General features: G+C 37.4%; 1 protein-coding gene across 4 annotated transcripts in view; it reads left to right on the forward strand.

Moving 5' to 3' along the window:
* The window catches only part of UBR3 (ubiquitin protein ligase E3 component n-recognin 3), a 225453-nt gene that overhangs the window by 19462 nt on the left and 187319 nt on the right, over positions 1 to 18672 (forward strand). For all 4 annotated transcript variants that reach the window (XM_084999433.1, XM_084999434.1, XM_084999435.1 and 1 more), the window contains exons 2-3: positions 12086 to 12225; positions 15296 to 15454. In XM_084999433.1, coding sequence (XP_084855559.1) covers positions 12086 to 12225; positions 15296 to 15454 — 299 coding nt within the window. The remainder of the gene's footprint in view (positions 1 to 12085; positions 12226 to 15295; positions 15455 to 18672) is intronic.

The following is an 18672-nucleotide window of genomic DNA, read 5'->3' on the forward strand; positions in this document are numbered from 1 at the left end:
TTTTCTTGAAATGTGGATTTATCATAGGGATGCTTATAAAACTTAATATTTTTTTGTAGTGCAAATGTGATAACAATGAATTCTGGGTTTTGTCTGAAAAATTTTTATTTATCTTCAGTTTTGAAATGTATTTTTGTGTTAAGAATTCTGGATTTGTTTTCTTCTAGGACTTTAAATATGTCCCTGCCTTGTGTTCCTGATTGTGTGATTTCTAATGAGAAGCTTGCTGTCTTCTGAATCTTGGATGCTCTTTACATAATGAATCATTTCCTGATTACTTTAAAGATTTTCTTCTTGTCACTAGTAATATGATGGGACTTGTGTGGTTTAAAAAAGTTTATTATGTTTGGGATTTGATAAGTTCTTTTTTTTTTGTCTTTTTGCCATTTCTCGGGCTGCTCCCGCGGCATATGGAGGTTCCCAGGCTAGGGCTTGAATCGGAGCTGCAGCCACCGGCCTATGCCACAGCCACAGCAATGCGGGATCCGAGCTGTGTCTGCAACCTACACCACAGCTCACAGCAACTCCAGATCCTCAACCCACTGAGCAAGGCCAGGGATTGAACCCTCAACCTCATGGTTCCTAGTCGGATTTGTTAACCACTGAGCCACAACGGGAGCTCCCTTGATAAGTTCTTTGTTCTGTGATTTTACGTTTTCAACAAATTTGGAAAAATTTCGGCCCTTCTTCATATGTTTATTCTTTCTCTCCTTGTTCCTTTTTTGGAATTCCAATGCAGTGTAGCATTGCTTGTTCTTATCCCACACCTCACTGAGTCTCTGTTCTTTTTCTGTCCCCATGCTTTATTTTGGATAGTTTCTTATTGCTTTGCCAAAATTACTGATCTTTTCTTTCTAGTGTATAAACTACTATTATCCCATCAGGTGTACTTTTCATTTCTAAAGTTGTATTTTTCATCTGTAGAAGTTTGATATGGGCCTTATTTATTATCATGGTATAAGGTGAGAGGGGATTCCTCCCTCCTCCTGGACCCAGAGTGACTGGTTATTCAGTTATCTCAATACCATTTCTCGGAATGAGCCATGTTTTCCTCAGAGATTTGAAATCTGCTTTTGTCATGAATTAAATCCCACATATATTTGATTCCATTTCTCAACTCACAGTGATTAATCTGTCGATTGTTATGTCTTTTCATGTATCATTACCACATTTTTTTTTCTTTCTGTCTTTAAGCATTCACTTTATAATTTCTTTTCTTTTCCTTTCCTTTCCTTTCCTTTCCTTTCCTTTCCTTTCCTTTCCTTTCCTTTCCTTTCCTTTCCTTTCATTCCTTCTTTGCTTTTTTAGGGCCATAGCCAGCATATGGAAGTTCCCAGGCTAGGGATCTAATCAGAGCTGTAGCTGCCCGCCTAAACCACGGCCACAGCAACACAGGATCCAAGCTTCATTTGTGACCTACACCACAGCTCATGGCAATGCCGGATGCTTAACACACTGGGCCAGGCCAGAGATGAACCTGCGTCCTTATGGATCCTAGTCGGGATCGCACATCACTGAGGCATGAAAGGAACTTCCTATAATTTATTTATTATTTTAATAAATAAGTACATTTACATCTATAATTTTACTTTCAAATCTTCTGATCTTATATGTCTTCCCTAATTGGATTTAAAACATTTAATTTTCATAAATATTTTGTTCATGCCTTTCTAGTTTTTTAGGCTCCAATAAATAATATTGAACTTGTATAAATAGAATTTAAAATGTTTCCTTTTATTTCTTAACTATTCATGTAATCTAACAATTTTAGACATGAGGTGAATCTGCATTTTTAATCAAGCCATACATAATAGAGAGTTAGAAATGTATATCTAAAGAAATGACATAAAAACACCTATAGGTGAATTTGGAACTGAATTTCTGTTTCAACTCTGTTTTACTTTACTCTGTACTTTATTTAATTGAATTTACCATTAATGTCTACTGTCTAGAGTGTAAGCTCCCTAAAGGCTAGATACAACACTGTTTTGAGTATTTTAATTGTAAAATATATTAGTATTTGATAAAACTGTTCTACTTTTGGAGTTCCTCTTGTGGCTCAGTGGAAAGGAATCCAATTAATATCCATGAGAATGTGGGTTTGATCCCTGGCCTTGCTCAGTGGGTTAAGGATCTGGCATTTCCATGAGCTGTGGTATAGGCTGCAGATGCAGCTCAGATCCCATGTTGCTGTGGCTGTGGCGTAGGCTGGCAGCTACAGCTCCAATTTGACCCCTAGCTTGGGAACTTCCATATGCTGCAAGTGTGGCCCTAATAAAAAGCAAACAAACAAAAAAACCTACTCTACTTTCATTACATTTATTTTATAGAACTTTCTTAGCTATTCTTAATAGCTAAGAATAGCTACTAACTTTTTTTTTTTTTTTTTTGGTCTTTTTTTTTTTGCTATTTCTTGGGCCGCTACCGCGGCATGTGGAGATTCCCAGGCTAGGGGTCCAGTCGGAGCTGTAGCCCCCGGCCTATGCCAGAGCAACAGCAACTGGGGATCCGAGCTGCGTCTGCAGCCTACACCACAGCTCACGGCAATGCCAGATCGTTAACCCACTGAGCAAGGGCAGGGACCGAACCCCCAACCTCATGGTTCCTAATCGGATTCGTTAACCACTGCGCCACGACGGGACGGGAACTCTTTTTTTTTTTTTTTTGCTACTAACTTTTTAACTTTAACTTTTTTCCATAGGAACTTTAGAATCATCTTTATTTATTCCTTTGATATTTTTACTGGGGTCATATTAAATATATAGTTTAGTTGCCTTATATCTTTATGGTATGCCTTTTGTAAATTTCAGGAGCCTTTTAATAATTTTATTAGGTAGGTCCTTTAGTGGTTCTGATACTTCCCTATCTGTGAAATGAAGAGAACAGATTATTTCAGGGGCTTTTCATTTGGGTTGCGTGACTCTCTAGGAATCCTCTGAATTATATTAAATTACATGCAATAACATGTACATGTATGTAATTTGTGCTAAGTTGAGAACATAATGTCCATGCCACAGGGTAACTTTTAGGTGAGCTTATCTTAAATGCTTTTCTATTTTTTTTTTGGCTGCACCTGTGGTACGTGGAAGTTCCTGGGTCAGGGAATTGAACCTGCGCCACAGCAGTGACTCAAGCTGCTGCAGTGACAATGCCAGATTTTTAACCCACTGAGCCACGCAGGAACTCCTCTAATTTTTGAAATATGTGGTTGAGTTATTTGAGTTGGCCTCTCCTTGTCCTTCTACCCCCAACCAAGTCTCAGGAATTTGTAGATGGATGGCCAGAATCCCCTGTTCCTTTTTCTTTCTTTGCATCTTATCCCCTCCCTTACTGTCCTATTCCACTCCCTCTCTTTTAGTCAGAGTACTGGAACTCTGCTTTTAGTCATTTAAATTTGGTATCAGTGAATCACAGGAGGCTCTCTGGGATGCTGGTAATATTTTGTTGCTTGATCTGGTTTGTACTTATATGGGTGTGTTCAGTTTGTGATACTTCCTTGAGCTGCACACTTAGCTGTTGGGCAATTTTTTGTCAATTGTACTTCAATAAAAACTTTTTATCTTCTTCTTTTTTGGCCACCCTTCAGCACATGGAGTTTCTGGACCAGGGGTCAGATCTGAGCCATAGTTACAACCTAAGCTGCAGCTGCGGCCAATGCTGGATCCTTAACCCACTGTGCTGGGCTGGGGACCGAACCTGTGTTTCAGCTCTCCTAAGATACTGCTGATCCTTTTGTGCCACAGTGGGAACTCCTTAATAAAAACTTTTTACAAAGTTGATATACAGCAAAATTTGGAGAAGTCATTTTATCAACTGTTTTTGCAGTTCTATTCTGCCATTCTATTTATTGCTGTAACATCCTGCTTAACTAAAAAATATTTAACCATTTTTGGTCATTCGAAACTATTGGGTTCCATGAAGAAAGTGTCTGTAACTTATAACTGGTAAGGCAAACACATTACTCCCTGCTATTTTTCTTTTGGGGCCATACCAGTTGTCTAAAAAGTCCTCTTTCTGTTCACTTGGGGAGAGATCTTTAGTACCTATTTATATGCAGTTGCATTTGTCATACTTCTTTTGACAACATGCTCTACCCACAGAGCTTTGCATGTCTAGCCTAACTCCTTCATTTCACAGCCTGAATATCACCTCTTCAGAAAGGCCTTCACTGACAAACACAATTTAAAGGAGCCTGATGGATGTATTCTATAAATCATGCTGGGAGGGGGTGGAAGGAGGGAGTGGGATGGAACTGGAGTTTGGGGTAGATGCAAACTATTCATTCCATTTAGAGTGGATAAACAGGAGTTCTCATTGTGGCTTAGTGGGTTAAGAACCTGACTAGTATCCCTGAGGATATGGGTTCGATCCCTGGCCTCACTTAGTGGGTTAAGGATCTGGTGTTACCATGAGCTGTGGTGTATGTTGCAGATGTGGCTCAGATCCAGCATTGTTGTGGCTGTGGTGTAGGCTGGCTGTTGCAGCTCCAATTCGACCGCTAGCCTGGGAACTCCCATGTGCTACAGGTGTGGACCTGAAAAGACCAAAAAAAAAAAAAAAAAAAAAAAGGATAAACAATAGGGTCCTACTGTATAGCACAGGAAACTGTATCCAATCTCCTGGGATAGACTATGATGGAAAATAATATAAAAAGGAATGTGTATATATATATATGGCTGAGTCAACTTTGATGTACAGTAGAAATTGGCACAACCATGTAAATCAACTATATATATATAGTTTTTTGTTTTTGTTTTTTTGCTTTTTAGGGCCATACTTGTGGCACATGGAGGTTCCCAGGCTAGGGGTCAAATCAGAGACACATGACGCCAGATCTGAGCCATGTCTGCGACATACACCACAGTTCACAGCAACACTGGATCCTTAACCCACTGAGCGAGGCCAAGGATCGAACCTGCATCATCATGGATGCTAGTCAGATTAGTTTCCACTGAGCCATGATGGGAACTCCCCAAATCAACTATATTTTAATTTAAAAAATAGATATAAATCATGCTATAATAATATTTTGTAGAGCTTATTATTCATGTTAGTTTTTTGTTTCTTTTTCCTCTTCTCCATGCCCCCCCCCCCCCCAGTAGAAAGTTAGCTCCATGAGATTAAGGTCCTTTATTCCTAAGGCCTGAGGCACCAGGCACATTTGAAAAACTGGGATTATTAAATGAGTTTCTGTTTTTTTTCTTTTTTGGCCTCCCTGAGGCATATGGAAGATCCTGGGCCAGGGATCAGATCTGAGCTGCACCTGCAGCAACGTAGGATACTTTACCCCATTAAGTTGGGCTTGAGATTGAACCTGTGTCCTAGTGCTGCAGAGATGCTGCTGATCCTGTTGTGCCACAGCAGGAACTCTGGTTTCTGTTTTTTCTTTAGTTGGATGCTCATGAAATCATTTTTGGAGTTCCACTATTAGGTTAAATCTTTGTTTCACCAAGCCTTTATTGAGCACTTGCTATATAATATGTAAGGTGTTTTAGTTCCCCCACACCATTTCCCCAGCCTAAAATACAAAAACCTTTTGTATATTGTTTGACAGTCTTATGTTATCTTATAATGATTCTTGTAACCATAGTCCCTAGTTGTGTAGACCATTCTTGCTGTTCCTTCAGCTTTGCTCCGGGTTGAAGTGTCACGCCTTAAAGCTACTTGACACTCTGTTCAAATGTTCTTTACTCTCTGCCCAGAAGCTCCTCTGAATTCATTTCTTTCCTACAAAGAAAGTATCTAAGAGCTTTCTGTGTTCTTCTTTAATCCTTTCTCTCTTCCTGCTTTTTCATTGCATCCTTTAGTCTTTATGCCCCACTATGTTTTCCCTTTCTTCTCTTTTGGCTTTCCTTTCATTTGTTTTCTTTCTTTGACATTTATGCTTGTAGGCATGTCAATTAAATTCTCTTTGATCACCTCAGGTTTACTAACCTGTTACACAGACCAGATTCTTTTTTTTTCTCTTTCTTTCTATCATTAAAGACTTTTAAAATGGAGTAGGATTTTGAAAGTTTCTTTGATTTTACTTAGATTTTGTGTACCCCATCTGAAAGGTTTTTTTTTTGTCTTTTTGTCTTTTTGTCTTTTTGCCATTTCTTGGGCCGATCCCGTGGCATATGGAGGTTCCCAGGCTAGGGGTCGAATCAGAGCTGTAGCGCAGGCCTAAGCCAGAGCCATAGCAACGTGGGATCTGAGCCGTGTCTGCGACCCACACCATAGCTCACGGCAACACCAGATCCTTAACCCACTGAGCAAGGCCATGGATCGAACCTGCAACCTCATGGTTCCTAGTCAGATTTGTTAACCACTGAGCCATGGCGGGAACTCCAGAAAGAAGTTTTTAAATTTGTATTTTCCTTTAAATAAAGATTTGGATTTAAGGTGTAATACTTTCTAACATTTTCATAATATAATAAATACGGAAATGATATTTGGATGGGACACAGAGGCAACTGAGGCGAATGTTCAGACCCTACCTGTCTGTCTGCCTGAGGACTGAGGAAATCCCTATCTTTACAATGTAATCTATTGACCTGAAATTTGAAAACTCTGCCTTAAGGGTAGAAAGACTTCATGAATGTGTGAACACCCTGAATGTTTTATTTTTTGTGTTTGCATACGTTTTTCTTAAGAAAGAGTGATAACTTTCATTAGACTCTCAAAGGGGTCCATCTGCCAAAAAAGATTAGGGATTAATGTTCCAATTGTGAAACTAAAACCAAATGAATGGCATAATTTATTATTGTTTGTTTTTGAAGTAAATTTTTTCTTTTTGATTACAAAGTTATGCGTGTATTTGTCATACAAAATTCAAACACTGTAGGTGGTAGAAGGTAAAAGTATATTGTATCCCACTTTCAGATAATTTCCACAAAATTTGATATACATTTTCCTTAATATTTTCAAATATCCACATTTTCTTACATAACCACAATGTCTTGTCTTACCTAATAAAATTATCTAATGCATTAGTACCCAGTTCTTTTTTAAACAATTTATTTTATTTTGTTTTATTTTATTTTTAGAGCTGCACCTGAGACATATTGAGGTTTCCAAACTAGGAGTCATATTGGAGCTGTAGCTGCTGGCCTGTGCCACAGCCACAGCCACAGCAATGCCAGATCTGAGTTGCATATGTGGCCTGCACTGCAGCTCACGGCAACATGAGATCCTTAACCCACTGCGTAAGGCCAGGGATTGAACCTGCATCCTCGTGGATACTAGTCAGATTTATTTCCACTGAGCCGTGACAACTCATAAAAAATTTATTTTATTGAAACTAATTTACAGTGTTCTTTAGTTTCTGCTGTACCGTAAGGGGATTCACTTACACATATATGTATGTATGTATTTTTCTTTTTTTTTTTTTTTTTTGGTCTTTTTTTTGCTATTTCTTTGGGCCGCTTCCACGGCATGTGGAGGTTCCCAGGCTAGGGGTCCAATCGGAGCTGTAGCCACCGGCCTACGCCAGAGCCACAGCAACGCAGGATCCAAGCCACGTCTGCAACCTACACCACAGCTCACGGCAACGCCGGATCGTCAACCCACTGAGCAAGGGCAGGGACCGAACCCGCAACGTCATGGTTCCTAGTCGGATTCGTTAACCACTGCGCCACGACGAGAACTCCCTGTATTTATTTTTCATGTCTTCTTTATTCACTCATCTCTCGGTGGACATTTAGGTTGCTTTCATGTCTTAGCTATTGTGAATAGTGCTGCTATGAACATTGGGGTTCATCTTTCCTTTTGAATTATAGTTTTCTCTGCATATATGTCCAGGGTCATGTAACAGCTCTACTTTAATTTCTTTAATGAACTGCCCTACTGTTTTCTTTTTCATCTTTTTAAGGCCACACCCATGGCATATGGAGGTTCCCAGGCTAGGGGGTTGAATTGGAGTTGTAGCCGCTGTTCTACACCATAGCCACGTGGGATCTGAGCCACGTCTGCAATCTACACCACAGCTCACTGCAACACCGGATCCTTAATTCACTGAGTGAGGCCAGGGATCAGACCTGCCTCCTCATGGATACTAGTCGGGTTCATTAACCACTGAGCCATGTTGAGACTCTCTGTACCAATTTATATTTCCACCAACAGTGTAGGAAGATTCCCTTTTCTCCACACCCTCTCCAACATTTTATTATTTGTAGACTTTTTAATGATGGCCATTCTGACCTCTGTGAAGTGGTACCTCATTGTAGTTTTGATTTGTATTTCTCTAATAACTTAGAGATGATGAACATTTTTTTCATATGCCTATTGGCCATCTCACTGTCTTCTTTGGAGAAAAGTCTGTTTAGGTCTTCTACCCATTTTTTGATTGGATTGTTTGTTTGTTATTAAGTTGTATGAGCTATTTGTCTATTTTAGAAATTAAGCTCTTATTGGTTGCATCATTAGCAAATATTTTCTCCCAGTCCGTAAATTGTCTTTTTTTGTTTATGATTTCCTTTCCTATATAAAAGTTTTTAAGTTTGATTAGATCCAGTTCGTTTATTTGTGCTTTTATTTCTGTCACCTTGGGAGACAGACTAAAGAAAACATTAGTATGATTTATGTCAGAGAATGTTTGCCTGTGTTCTCTTTTAGGAGTTTTATGGTGTCATGTCTTATATATATATGTTTTTTTGTCTTTTTTGTTGTTGTTGTTGTTGTTGTTGTTGCTATTTCTTGGGCCACTCCCGCGGCATATGGAGGTTCCCAGGCTAGGGGTTGAATCGGAGCTGTAGCCACCGGCCTACGCCAGAGCCACAGCAACTCGGGATCCGAGCCGCGTCTGCGACCTACACCACAGCTCATGGCAACGCCGGATCGTTAACCCACTGAGCAAGGGCAGGGACCGAACCCCCAACCTCATGGTTCCTAGTCGGATTCGTTAACCACTGCACCACAACGGGAACTCCTCATGTCTTATATTTAAGTCTTCAAGTCAGTGAACACAGGAGTGCATGTATCTTTTTGAGTTACATTTTTGTCCGGATATATGCCAGGAGTGAGATTGCCAGATCGGTACCCAGTTCTTTTGTTTTCGTTTTTGTTTTTGTCTTTTCTAGGGCTTTACCTGTGGCATATGGAGGTTCCCAGGCTAGGGGTCTAATTGGAGCTGTAGCCCACTGGCCTATGCCACAGCCACAGCAACTTGGGATCCGAGCTGCGTCTGCGACCTACACCACGGCTCATGGCAATACCAGATCCTTGACCCACTGAGCGAGGCCAGGAATCGAACTCACAACCTCATGGTTCCTAGTCGGATTTGTTTACCACTGAGCCATAATGGGAACTCTGGTACCCAGTTCTTAATTGGACTTCCTCAGTTGTCTAAAAATTGCCTTTTTAAAGTTGGTTTTTAGAATCAGTTCACACGTTACATGCGGTTATTGGGTTTCTCAAGGCTTTCTTAGTGAATGATCCTTTTATTTCCTTTTTCTCCCTGCTACTGATAGGTTGGAGAAACATAGTCAGTTGTCTCTATGATGTTCTACATTCATGATTTGTCTGTTTGCTTTTTTTTTTGTCCTGTCATTTAACTTGTTCCTTTATATCCTATATTTCTTATAAATGAAAGTTAGCTCTAGAGACTTGATGTCATTCATATTTAACTTGTTCAGTAAAAACTCTTCATAAATGGTTCTGTGTGCTTCTCAAGCATTATAGTGTCTGATTTTTGTTCATTTTTGATGATACTAAGATCTCTAAGGATGTAGCAGTCTGATTTCTAAGTGGATAATTTCTCCTCAGGCCTTCCTTTAATGACTCCATTGAATGGGTTAGTTATTTCATTAGGTATTCATTTTCTGATCACTCATTTTATATTTTAGTAAACTTTATTGCTTTGGTTATTAGGAAATTGAGCTTCTTTTCAAGTTTGTTGGCTAATCACTTCTTTTGTGAATTGTTCATGACTTTGGCTGATTTTTCTGTTGAATTCTTTTCTTTTTTTAAAATCTACTTCCCAAGATTCATAAATCATTGATACTAATCTTTTATCTGTTTTACCTATTGTAAATATTTTTTTTTTGTTTGTAATTGGTTTCTGCATAGAAGCTTTTGATTTATGTAGCCAAATTTTATTTTCTTTTATGGCTCTTGGTTTCAGATCTTACTTAGACTTTGGTACATTTATGTAATGTAGGGAAAAAGTTTATTTTATTCCTGGTAATTTTTTTTCACATTTGATTTTTGATCTCTGTGGAATATATTTTATATTTGGTGTAAGGAAAGAGTCGAATTTATTTCCTGCATGTAATCTGTTGTCCTTTAGCAATTTATTGGAAGTCTTCTACTCCCCACATTTATTGTCATAGTCATCACATTGTCTGTTTCTAGTGTCCATTGTGGTCTATTGATATTATCACATTACCACACATTTTAAATTATATTAGCTCTATACTGTGTTTTAAAGCTAGGTCACTAACATTAATTCCTTTTTAAGTTTTACTGATTTTTTTTTTTCACACATATGTTCTTCCTTTTGAACTTTAGAATTAGTTTGCTATTAGTCTCATTGGGCTTTAAATCTAGTGTCATTAAGTTTGGTGGAAGTTACTTAAAAAAGAAAGTTTTTTTGGATTTCCTGTTGTGGCTCAGTGGTTAACGAATCTGACTAGGAACCATGAGGTTGCAGGTTCGATCCTTGGCCTTGCTTAGTGGGTTAAGGATCTGGCATTGCTGTGAGCTGTGGTGTAGGTCGAAGACGTGGCTCAGATCCTGCGTTGCTATGTCTCTGGTGTAGGCCGGTGGCTACAGCTCTCATTAGACCCCTAGCCTGGGAACCTCCACATGCCACAGGTGTGGCCCTAGAAAAGACAGAAAAAAAAAGTTTTTTTTCCATTTGGGTATGTAGTTTTTCTCCATTTAGATCTTTTGTGTTTTTCAGCTAAAGCAGTTTCGCACCCATCATAAGTTTATTTCTAGGTACATTGTATGTTTAGTTGACTTATTTTGTGTTTGGTCACAAAATACCTTATTTGTGATTATTTGGATTGTGAATACAGAATAGTTTACTTCATTTTTGCTCAAATATACCAATCATACTTTTAAATAAGTATAAACAAGATTGGAAAGAATATCTTCTTAAGTATATAAACATTTCAAATAGGAGTTCCTGTTGTGACTCAGTGGGTTAAGAACCTGACATAGTGTCTGTGAGGATGTGGGTTTGATCCCTGGCCTTGCTCAGTGGTTTAAGGATCTGGTATTGCTGCAGGCTGTGAAGTAGGTTGCAGATGTGGCTTAGATCTGGCATTACTGTGGCTGTGGCGTAGGCCTGCAGCTGCAGCTCTGATTTCAACTCCTAGCCTGGAGACTTCCACATGCTACAGGTCTGGCCATTACCAAAAAAAAAAAAAAAAAAAACCAAAAAACTTTTCAAATAAACTTTAAGTATTTGTATCACTTATCCATTACTATAATAAGTTCAAAGTAGTTAAGGAATGGAAAATACAAATTCTTGGAAAATTATCAATTTGTACTTAATGGGTTTTACTTAAAGCATTGAAAGTAATAAAATAATACTTGAAAGTAGTAAATTGTGGTTAAATAATATAAACCATATAATGAGATTTTCTTTTTATATTCTAGTTGGAATCTAACTAGTATGGTCTTTTATTAGGAAGAAGTCTTCCTCAGTGACATTTTTATTTAAAGACCAATTAAAAATATATTCTTTTAGGAGTTCCTATTGTGGCACAGTGGAAATGAATCCGACTAGTAACCTCGAGGTTGCAGGTTTGATCCCTGGCCTCGCTCAGTGGGTTAAGGATCAGGTATTGTTGTGAGTTGTGGTTGTGGGTCACAGATGTGGCTCAGATCCTCTGTTGCTGTGGCTGTGGCCGGCAGCTGTAGCTCCAATTCCACCCCTAGCTTGGGAACCTCATGAGTGCAGCCATAAAAAGCAGAAAAAAAAAAGTATATATATATATATATTCTTTTAATTTAGTGCCTTAAAAAATCATAGAGGAGTAATATACTGGCTTTGATAGTGGCCCACATTCTGTTTATAAATATTGTAAGTAGGATTAGTGTATTCTTGGCAGATTCGACAACACTGTTAATTTTTTTTTTCTTTTTCATGTTACAGGTTTTGCAAAAGGCATCAAATTAAATCAAGTTCAAATGTTCCCTGTGTCCCCAAAGACTTACTGATGATGTCTGAATTTGTTCTTCCAAGATTTATTTTTTGTCTTATTCAGTACTTAAGAGAAGGCTATAATGAACCAGGTATGTTTAATCCACTCTTAGTACTCTTTTTAAGTTCCCAATTAACAAACTTTAACATTAACAATGAGGTGAATTTTTTTAGATGTCATTTTTTTGCTTAACATTTTTTATGTAATGACTATGAAATACAGAGACTAGATTAAAAACACCCTAAATATCAATTATGTAACCTCATAGAAGAGTTGCTGCTATGGTGCAATGGAATTGGCAGTGTCTTGGGAGCACTGGGATGCAGGTTTGATCCCTGGCCCGGCACAGCTGTGGCCTAGGTGGCAACTGATTTGATCCCTGACCCGGAAAGTCTGTATGCTGAGCGGCGACCAAAAAAGAAAAATAAAAGCAAAAAACCCCCAAAAATAAATAACCTCGTAATAGGCACAGTTTGGCAGTCTCTGCCCCTAGGATTGTAAATGTTTTTGATCAAACTTTGATGGCCTTTTGCAGATGAGAAAATAATCATTTTATGGGGTTAAAGTAACTTTCTTTATGATTATATTATGGTGGAGCAGAATTAAGAAGTCCTGCAATGTTTGACTTTAATTTAGATTTTTAGAAGATAAACTACTGTTTCACCTCTCTCTTGCTTTCTCTTTTTTTGTAGAGGTTTATATGTTTTTATTTTGCTCTGTATGTAACAACTTATGAGAGGGTCAGATTGCTCACACCCTTATTACTGATAGAGTATATGGATGTAAGCATTATGATAGCATTGAAAAGAGAAAAGAAACATGCAAATTACAGATATTTATTTACCTTTTAAAATTTAGTCACAATCTTGATTAATATGCTTTTTACTTAAATATTTGGATTTAATATCTTTTAAAGTTTTTGGTCTGACATTGTGAATTATAGATATCAGTTAGTGATATGAAACAAGTTACATTTTTATGATGTCTTTTACTTTTCTAATGATATTTGCATTTTTATCATTTAAGGTATTCATTTGCATTACTTTTGAAGGTTTAAAATTATTTAATATTATAAATAATCTTACATCCAATTTGAAACTATGGCACATATTATTTTCTGTCTAACCTCTATCCTAAAATTGTGAAGAAATAAGAGTATCTTCATCATTTCTAAAACTATTATGTTATTTGCATTATGATAAAATACTTATACTTCCTTATTTCTACATTTTAAGGAAAATATACAATATTTTCTCAAGTACTTCTATTCTCAGAGTGGATGTCTTAAAATACAGAAAGAAATGTTATTTGATTTATTCCCAAACTACTCTGACTTTGGAATGAAGGAACTGGAGAGTAGTTGGGTCGTTGAACTTGCCTTTCATTCTGTTTCTCATGTACTAATTAATAGACTTTGAGAATTTACATTTTGTATTACAGTTGTCCTATTTTAGATAAGTAATAGGTAGAAATTATTTATTATGAGAACCTCAAAGCTTATCATTGTTTAATCAAAGAGAAGTTCATACTAGACTGTATTATATTCATTTTTTTATTTACTTGGTGACATTTAGTAATCATTAAAAGTGGATGACATAGGTACATAGCTTTGATAATTATGTTACCATTATTTGAAAACATAAAGGAATTAATGGAAGCACTTTTTTTGTCTTAAGATGAGTTTCATGAGCTTACTAGTTTCATGATGTTTTCCTCTCTATATTACCACTTGTGCTCAGCATTAGTTTCTTCTGTCTATACAAAAATAAATTATTGGATTACTTTGTGTAGAGATCACTGTTTAAAATTAAAGATTTGAAATCATCTAATCTAAAGTAATTGAAGCTCAGATAATTTGGTGGTTTGTCAGGTTGCCTTGTGTTCCATTTCTCATTTCACTGACCATCTTTAGACCAGTGTCAGAGCTTGTTTTAGAACCCTTGACAATCAAGAACAAATGCAGATTAAATATCTGCTATGTTAATACATAAGTCGTTGTGGGGAATATAAAGAGGAATAATGTATATATTGCTTTTCCACCAAGAAATAAGATTTTTGAACTTAGGTCCCTAGAATTTCATTGAACCGGGTAGTGAGTTCCAAGAATAAATAATGTCTTATTTAGTTTTGCCTTGAACCAGATTGTGAATTCCAAGAGTAAATAATGTCCTATTTCTTGTCTTGTTTCTCAGTGCCTATCATGTGGTAGATAATTAAATGTTGAATGAAATTGATGTCCTTTTTCCTGGGCACACAAGCCCCCTATTATCTCCCTTATATACATTCTTCTTTTAACCAGTCATGGCTAAGCTCTAAATCTCTCTATTCACTTCATCCTTTTTAGACCTTGTATTTATGAAACATGTATCTTTTCCTCTTAAGTATTCTTTTTAAGTTGCTGTCCAGATTTCTTCTCTCTCGCTCTACCAGCATATCTTGGCTGGTATTTTAAAATCGTTGTAGTAAAAACATCCATATTTATGAAAAGTTATTTTTATTTAAGTTGCTTTGACCTCTAGCTAACATGAATCTGTAGTTTTAGAATATGATAGAGTATAGGTTATTTACTACACAGATTTGAATTTAGAGCTGACATAATTTTGTTCTTATATTCTTACACTCCTCTCAATATATTTGATTTTTGCCTTGCCATAGTTTAGAGAGAAATGTTAAATTTTTTTCTTAAATACTGTGTATCTAATTTTGATAATCATTGATCTTAAGATTACATGTATATATCTAGAAGTACAGGGCCCTCAAATTGAATGTTTCTTACACAAATTACGTGGCTGATACCTTACGAAGTCTTCTCTTTTCCTTAGTCCTTTCTCAGGGGACTGAATTCTTAAACAAGTCTACCCTGGTCTGGGTGCTGGGTGAATGCCTACAAAAAGAGTCCTTAGGGAGTTCCCTTGTGGTGCAGTGGGCTAAGGATCTGCCATTGTCACTGTAGTGGCTCAGGTTGCTGCTGTGGCTTGGGTTTGATCCCTGGACCAGGAAATTTTACATACTGTGAGCATGGCCAAAAAAGCTAAAAAAAAATTCTTGTATTAACCTTTTGAATATAAAGTATGTCATCTAAGTTTTTGTAGTTTTAAGAGAATAAAATATTGTTATTTTTAGCAAAATATTTTAAAGAAAGTTATTATATGTTATTTTAGCAGCTGATGTACCATCAGAAAAAGACCTTAACAAAGTCCTTCAGCTTTTGGAACCTCAAATTTCCTTTTTAGAAGATCTAACTAAAATGGGAGGAGCAATGCGGTCTGTTCTTACTCAGGTTTTGACAAACCAACAAAACTACAAAGATCTGACTTCTGGTGAGTAAAACTTAGAAGAGAAGAAAGTTAAACTTATATGTAGTATAATTATAAGAAATTATTTATTTTAGAACTTAAAAGTAAAATGTAAATTTTTTAATGGAATGTTAAAGCTGGAAATTATTAAGAATACTTATTTTGTGGATAAAGAAACTGAACCCCAGAAAAATTAAATGACCAGTTCAAGACTTCAGAGTTAATTTATTTTGGGGTTGGAACTAGAACTCAGGTCTCCAGTGTTTGGTGTGACATATTCATAATTTTATTTCACCTCCCCTCTCCAAACAATAACAGTAACCATTTTGTGTTGTTCATTTTTGGTATTCTAAATTTTTTATTTTTGTGTTGTATGACCTAGGATTTTATAGTGATGTAGAGTTTAAGTTATAAAACTTAGAATTGTAGGGAGTTCCCTTGTGGCCCAGCAGGTTAAGTATCTGGCATTGTTACTGCAGCGGCTCAGGTCTGATCCCTGGCCTGGGAAGTTCCACATTCCCTGGGCATTGCCAAATAAAAACCACAAAAAAACCTTGCTTTTAAGTATATCTGTACATGATATACTGTTATGTAAATTACTTTAGTTTTCGTACCTGTAGTTTAGTTCAAGTTTATAGTAGGGTAAACATATCAATTATTTAAAAATCTTGTTATAAATATTTTAAATAGTATCCTTTTGCTGGGTCATGAACAGCATGTTGTAAAAATTGAAGTTTATGTTCTTTCTTTAGAGTGGTGAAAATTTTTTTTTTTAGGGCTGCACCTGTGGCATATGGAAGTTTCCAGGCCAGGGTTCGAATCAGAGCTACAGTTTCTGGCCTGCACCACAGCCAGAGCAACACAGAATCTGAGCCATGTCTGTGACCTACGCCACATCTCATGGTAATGCTGGATCCTTATCCCACTGAGTGAGGCCAGGTATTGAACCTACATCCTTATGGATCCTAGTCGGGTTTTTTCTTTTGTTTTGTTTCTGTCTTTTTGCTTTTTCTAGGGCGGCACCCGAGGCATATGGAAGTTCCCAGGCCAGGGGTCTAATCGGAGCTATAGCTGCCGGCCTACGCCAGAGCCACAGCAATGCAGGATCCAAGCCATGTCTGTGACCTACACTACAGCTCACGGCAACGCCGGATCCTTAACCCACTGAGTGAGGTCAGGGATCGAACCCGCAATCGCATGTTTCCTAGTCAGATTCGTTAACCACTGAGCCACGATGGGAACTCCCTAGTTAGGTTCGTTACCTTTGAATCACGCTGGGAACTCTTAGAGTGGTGAAATTTTTATGTATATTGTTAACCATGTGTTATTTAGAGATAGTATTATCTGATGTATTTATTTCTTTACCAAGTACTTATTAAGCATTGTTATGTGCTTGGCTTTGGGCCTAGGTATAAGAGCTTGGAGTGGGGAAGGTAAGTAATAAACCAGGTATTCTTATCCTTGCCTTATAAAGCTTATGGTCTAGTTCATGAGATGACATTAACAAAATCCCCAAACCAAAAAATTGTGTAATTATAAACTGTAGTAAATACTATGAAGTGATGGGACAAATATTTATAAAAGGGAGACCTAATTTTTGGTTTTTTGTCTTTTTTTTTGCCTTTTCTAGGGCCACTCCTGTGGCATATGGAGATTCCCAGGCAAGGGGTCTAATCGGAGCTGCAGCCGCCAGCCTATACCAGAGCCATAGCAACAACTTGGGATCTGAGCTGCGTCTGCGACCTACACCACAGCTCACAGCAACGCCGGATCTTTAACCCACTGAGCGTGGCCAGGGATTGAACCTGTAACCTCATGGTTTCTAGTTGGATTCGTTAACCACTGAGCCATGACAGGAACTCCCTGGGAGACCTAATTTCAATGATTGGGAAGGTGGGAAAGCTTCACTGAGGAAATGACACTTAAAACCTAATGATGGAGAGAAAGTCATTTAGCTAGAGGATGAGGTAAGCTGGGTGATAATGGGATGGAGTTAGATTCCAGGTAGAGAACATTTTCTGCTTCTGACTCCTGGACTTGTCCTTAACATCATAAATAATATTAAACTGGAAAAAAAAATGTGGGGCAGTTACTTTCAGGCAGTACAAGACTGTAAACCTTTGAGAGACAGGAAAAGCATGAGATGAGCCTCACAATTCTCTGAATTTCTGTCTGGGAATAACTTCCTGATTGTATTGTAGAAGGCTGGCATTGAAGCAGCATGGTGGTCCAACTGAGTTAAGGAGAAAGAGGTCACAGTTTAGGGCAGCTGAAGTAGTTGGAAACTGGAATCTCTGGGGCAGAATAGCATGAGGTAGTGGGGCAGATGTATGGGGCACCTCTGAAAGTGCTTGACTGAGAAGTGAGGATGAGACTACCTCAGGCTTAATAGAGAGTGCTTTGGGGTTACTGCTCTCGAATTAAAAGGAGATAGTAGAGATGAATAGAATAGAGATATTAAAGGTGAGGTGATGTTAGGAGACACTAGAGTTCAGCACAACCAGACTGGAGAGATCTTATTAATACCCTAGGCATCAAGCCGAGACACCAGAAGGCCAAACCTTAGAATAAATTCTACTTTAAGTCAGCCTTATTGAAACATTGAATCCTGACAGAGTTTGGAGATTATGCCTGTCAATTCCAGGGCCTTTTAAGAATCTCAGGCTTTCCAGAAATCTGCTTCTTACAAAGTGTAAAACCAAGCCTTATGAGTTCTAGGTAATCAGGCTATTTATTGAATGCCTTGTAGAATTAAAATTAATACTCTTTGAAGGAAAACAGCAGAATCCAGAATCTTTGATTAATTTGTCATCAGAATGTCCAGTGTACAAGAAGACTGCTAGACATGCAAGAAAATAAGAACTTTTGCATGATAACCAAGAAAAGGGACAGTAATAGAAATTGACTTTGAAATGGCCTAGAAATTGGGTTTAGCAGATAAAGACATTAAAGCAACTATTATAAGTATGTTCAAGAAATAAAGAAAAATATTTTGAAATAATTAAAGGAAAATATAGTGTTAGTGAAGAGATAAGGAATCTTAGTGAACAAATGTAAACAATAAAAAAAGAAATTCTGGAACTGAAGATTATTGTAGAGTGAAATAATTGAACTGATAAATTCACTGAATGGACTTAGTAGCAGTTTGGAGATGGTAGAAGAAAGATTTCATGAAGGCTAAAGGCTAAAGATTTTTTGAAGGTGGATTAATAGATTCTCCAATCTAGAGAACAGAGAGAAAA

Source organism: Sus scrofa, chromosome 15 (genome assembly GCF_054392235.1).
Source record: "Sus scrofa isolate SSC_HxYL_T2T_F1_AM1 chromosome 15, Sscrofa_HxYL_maternal_Yorkshire_Landrace_v2.0, whole genome shotgun sequence".
NCBI lineage: Eukaryota > Metazoa > Chordata > Mammalia > Artiodactyla > Suidae > Sus > Sus scrofa.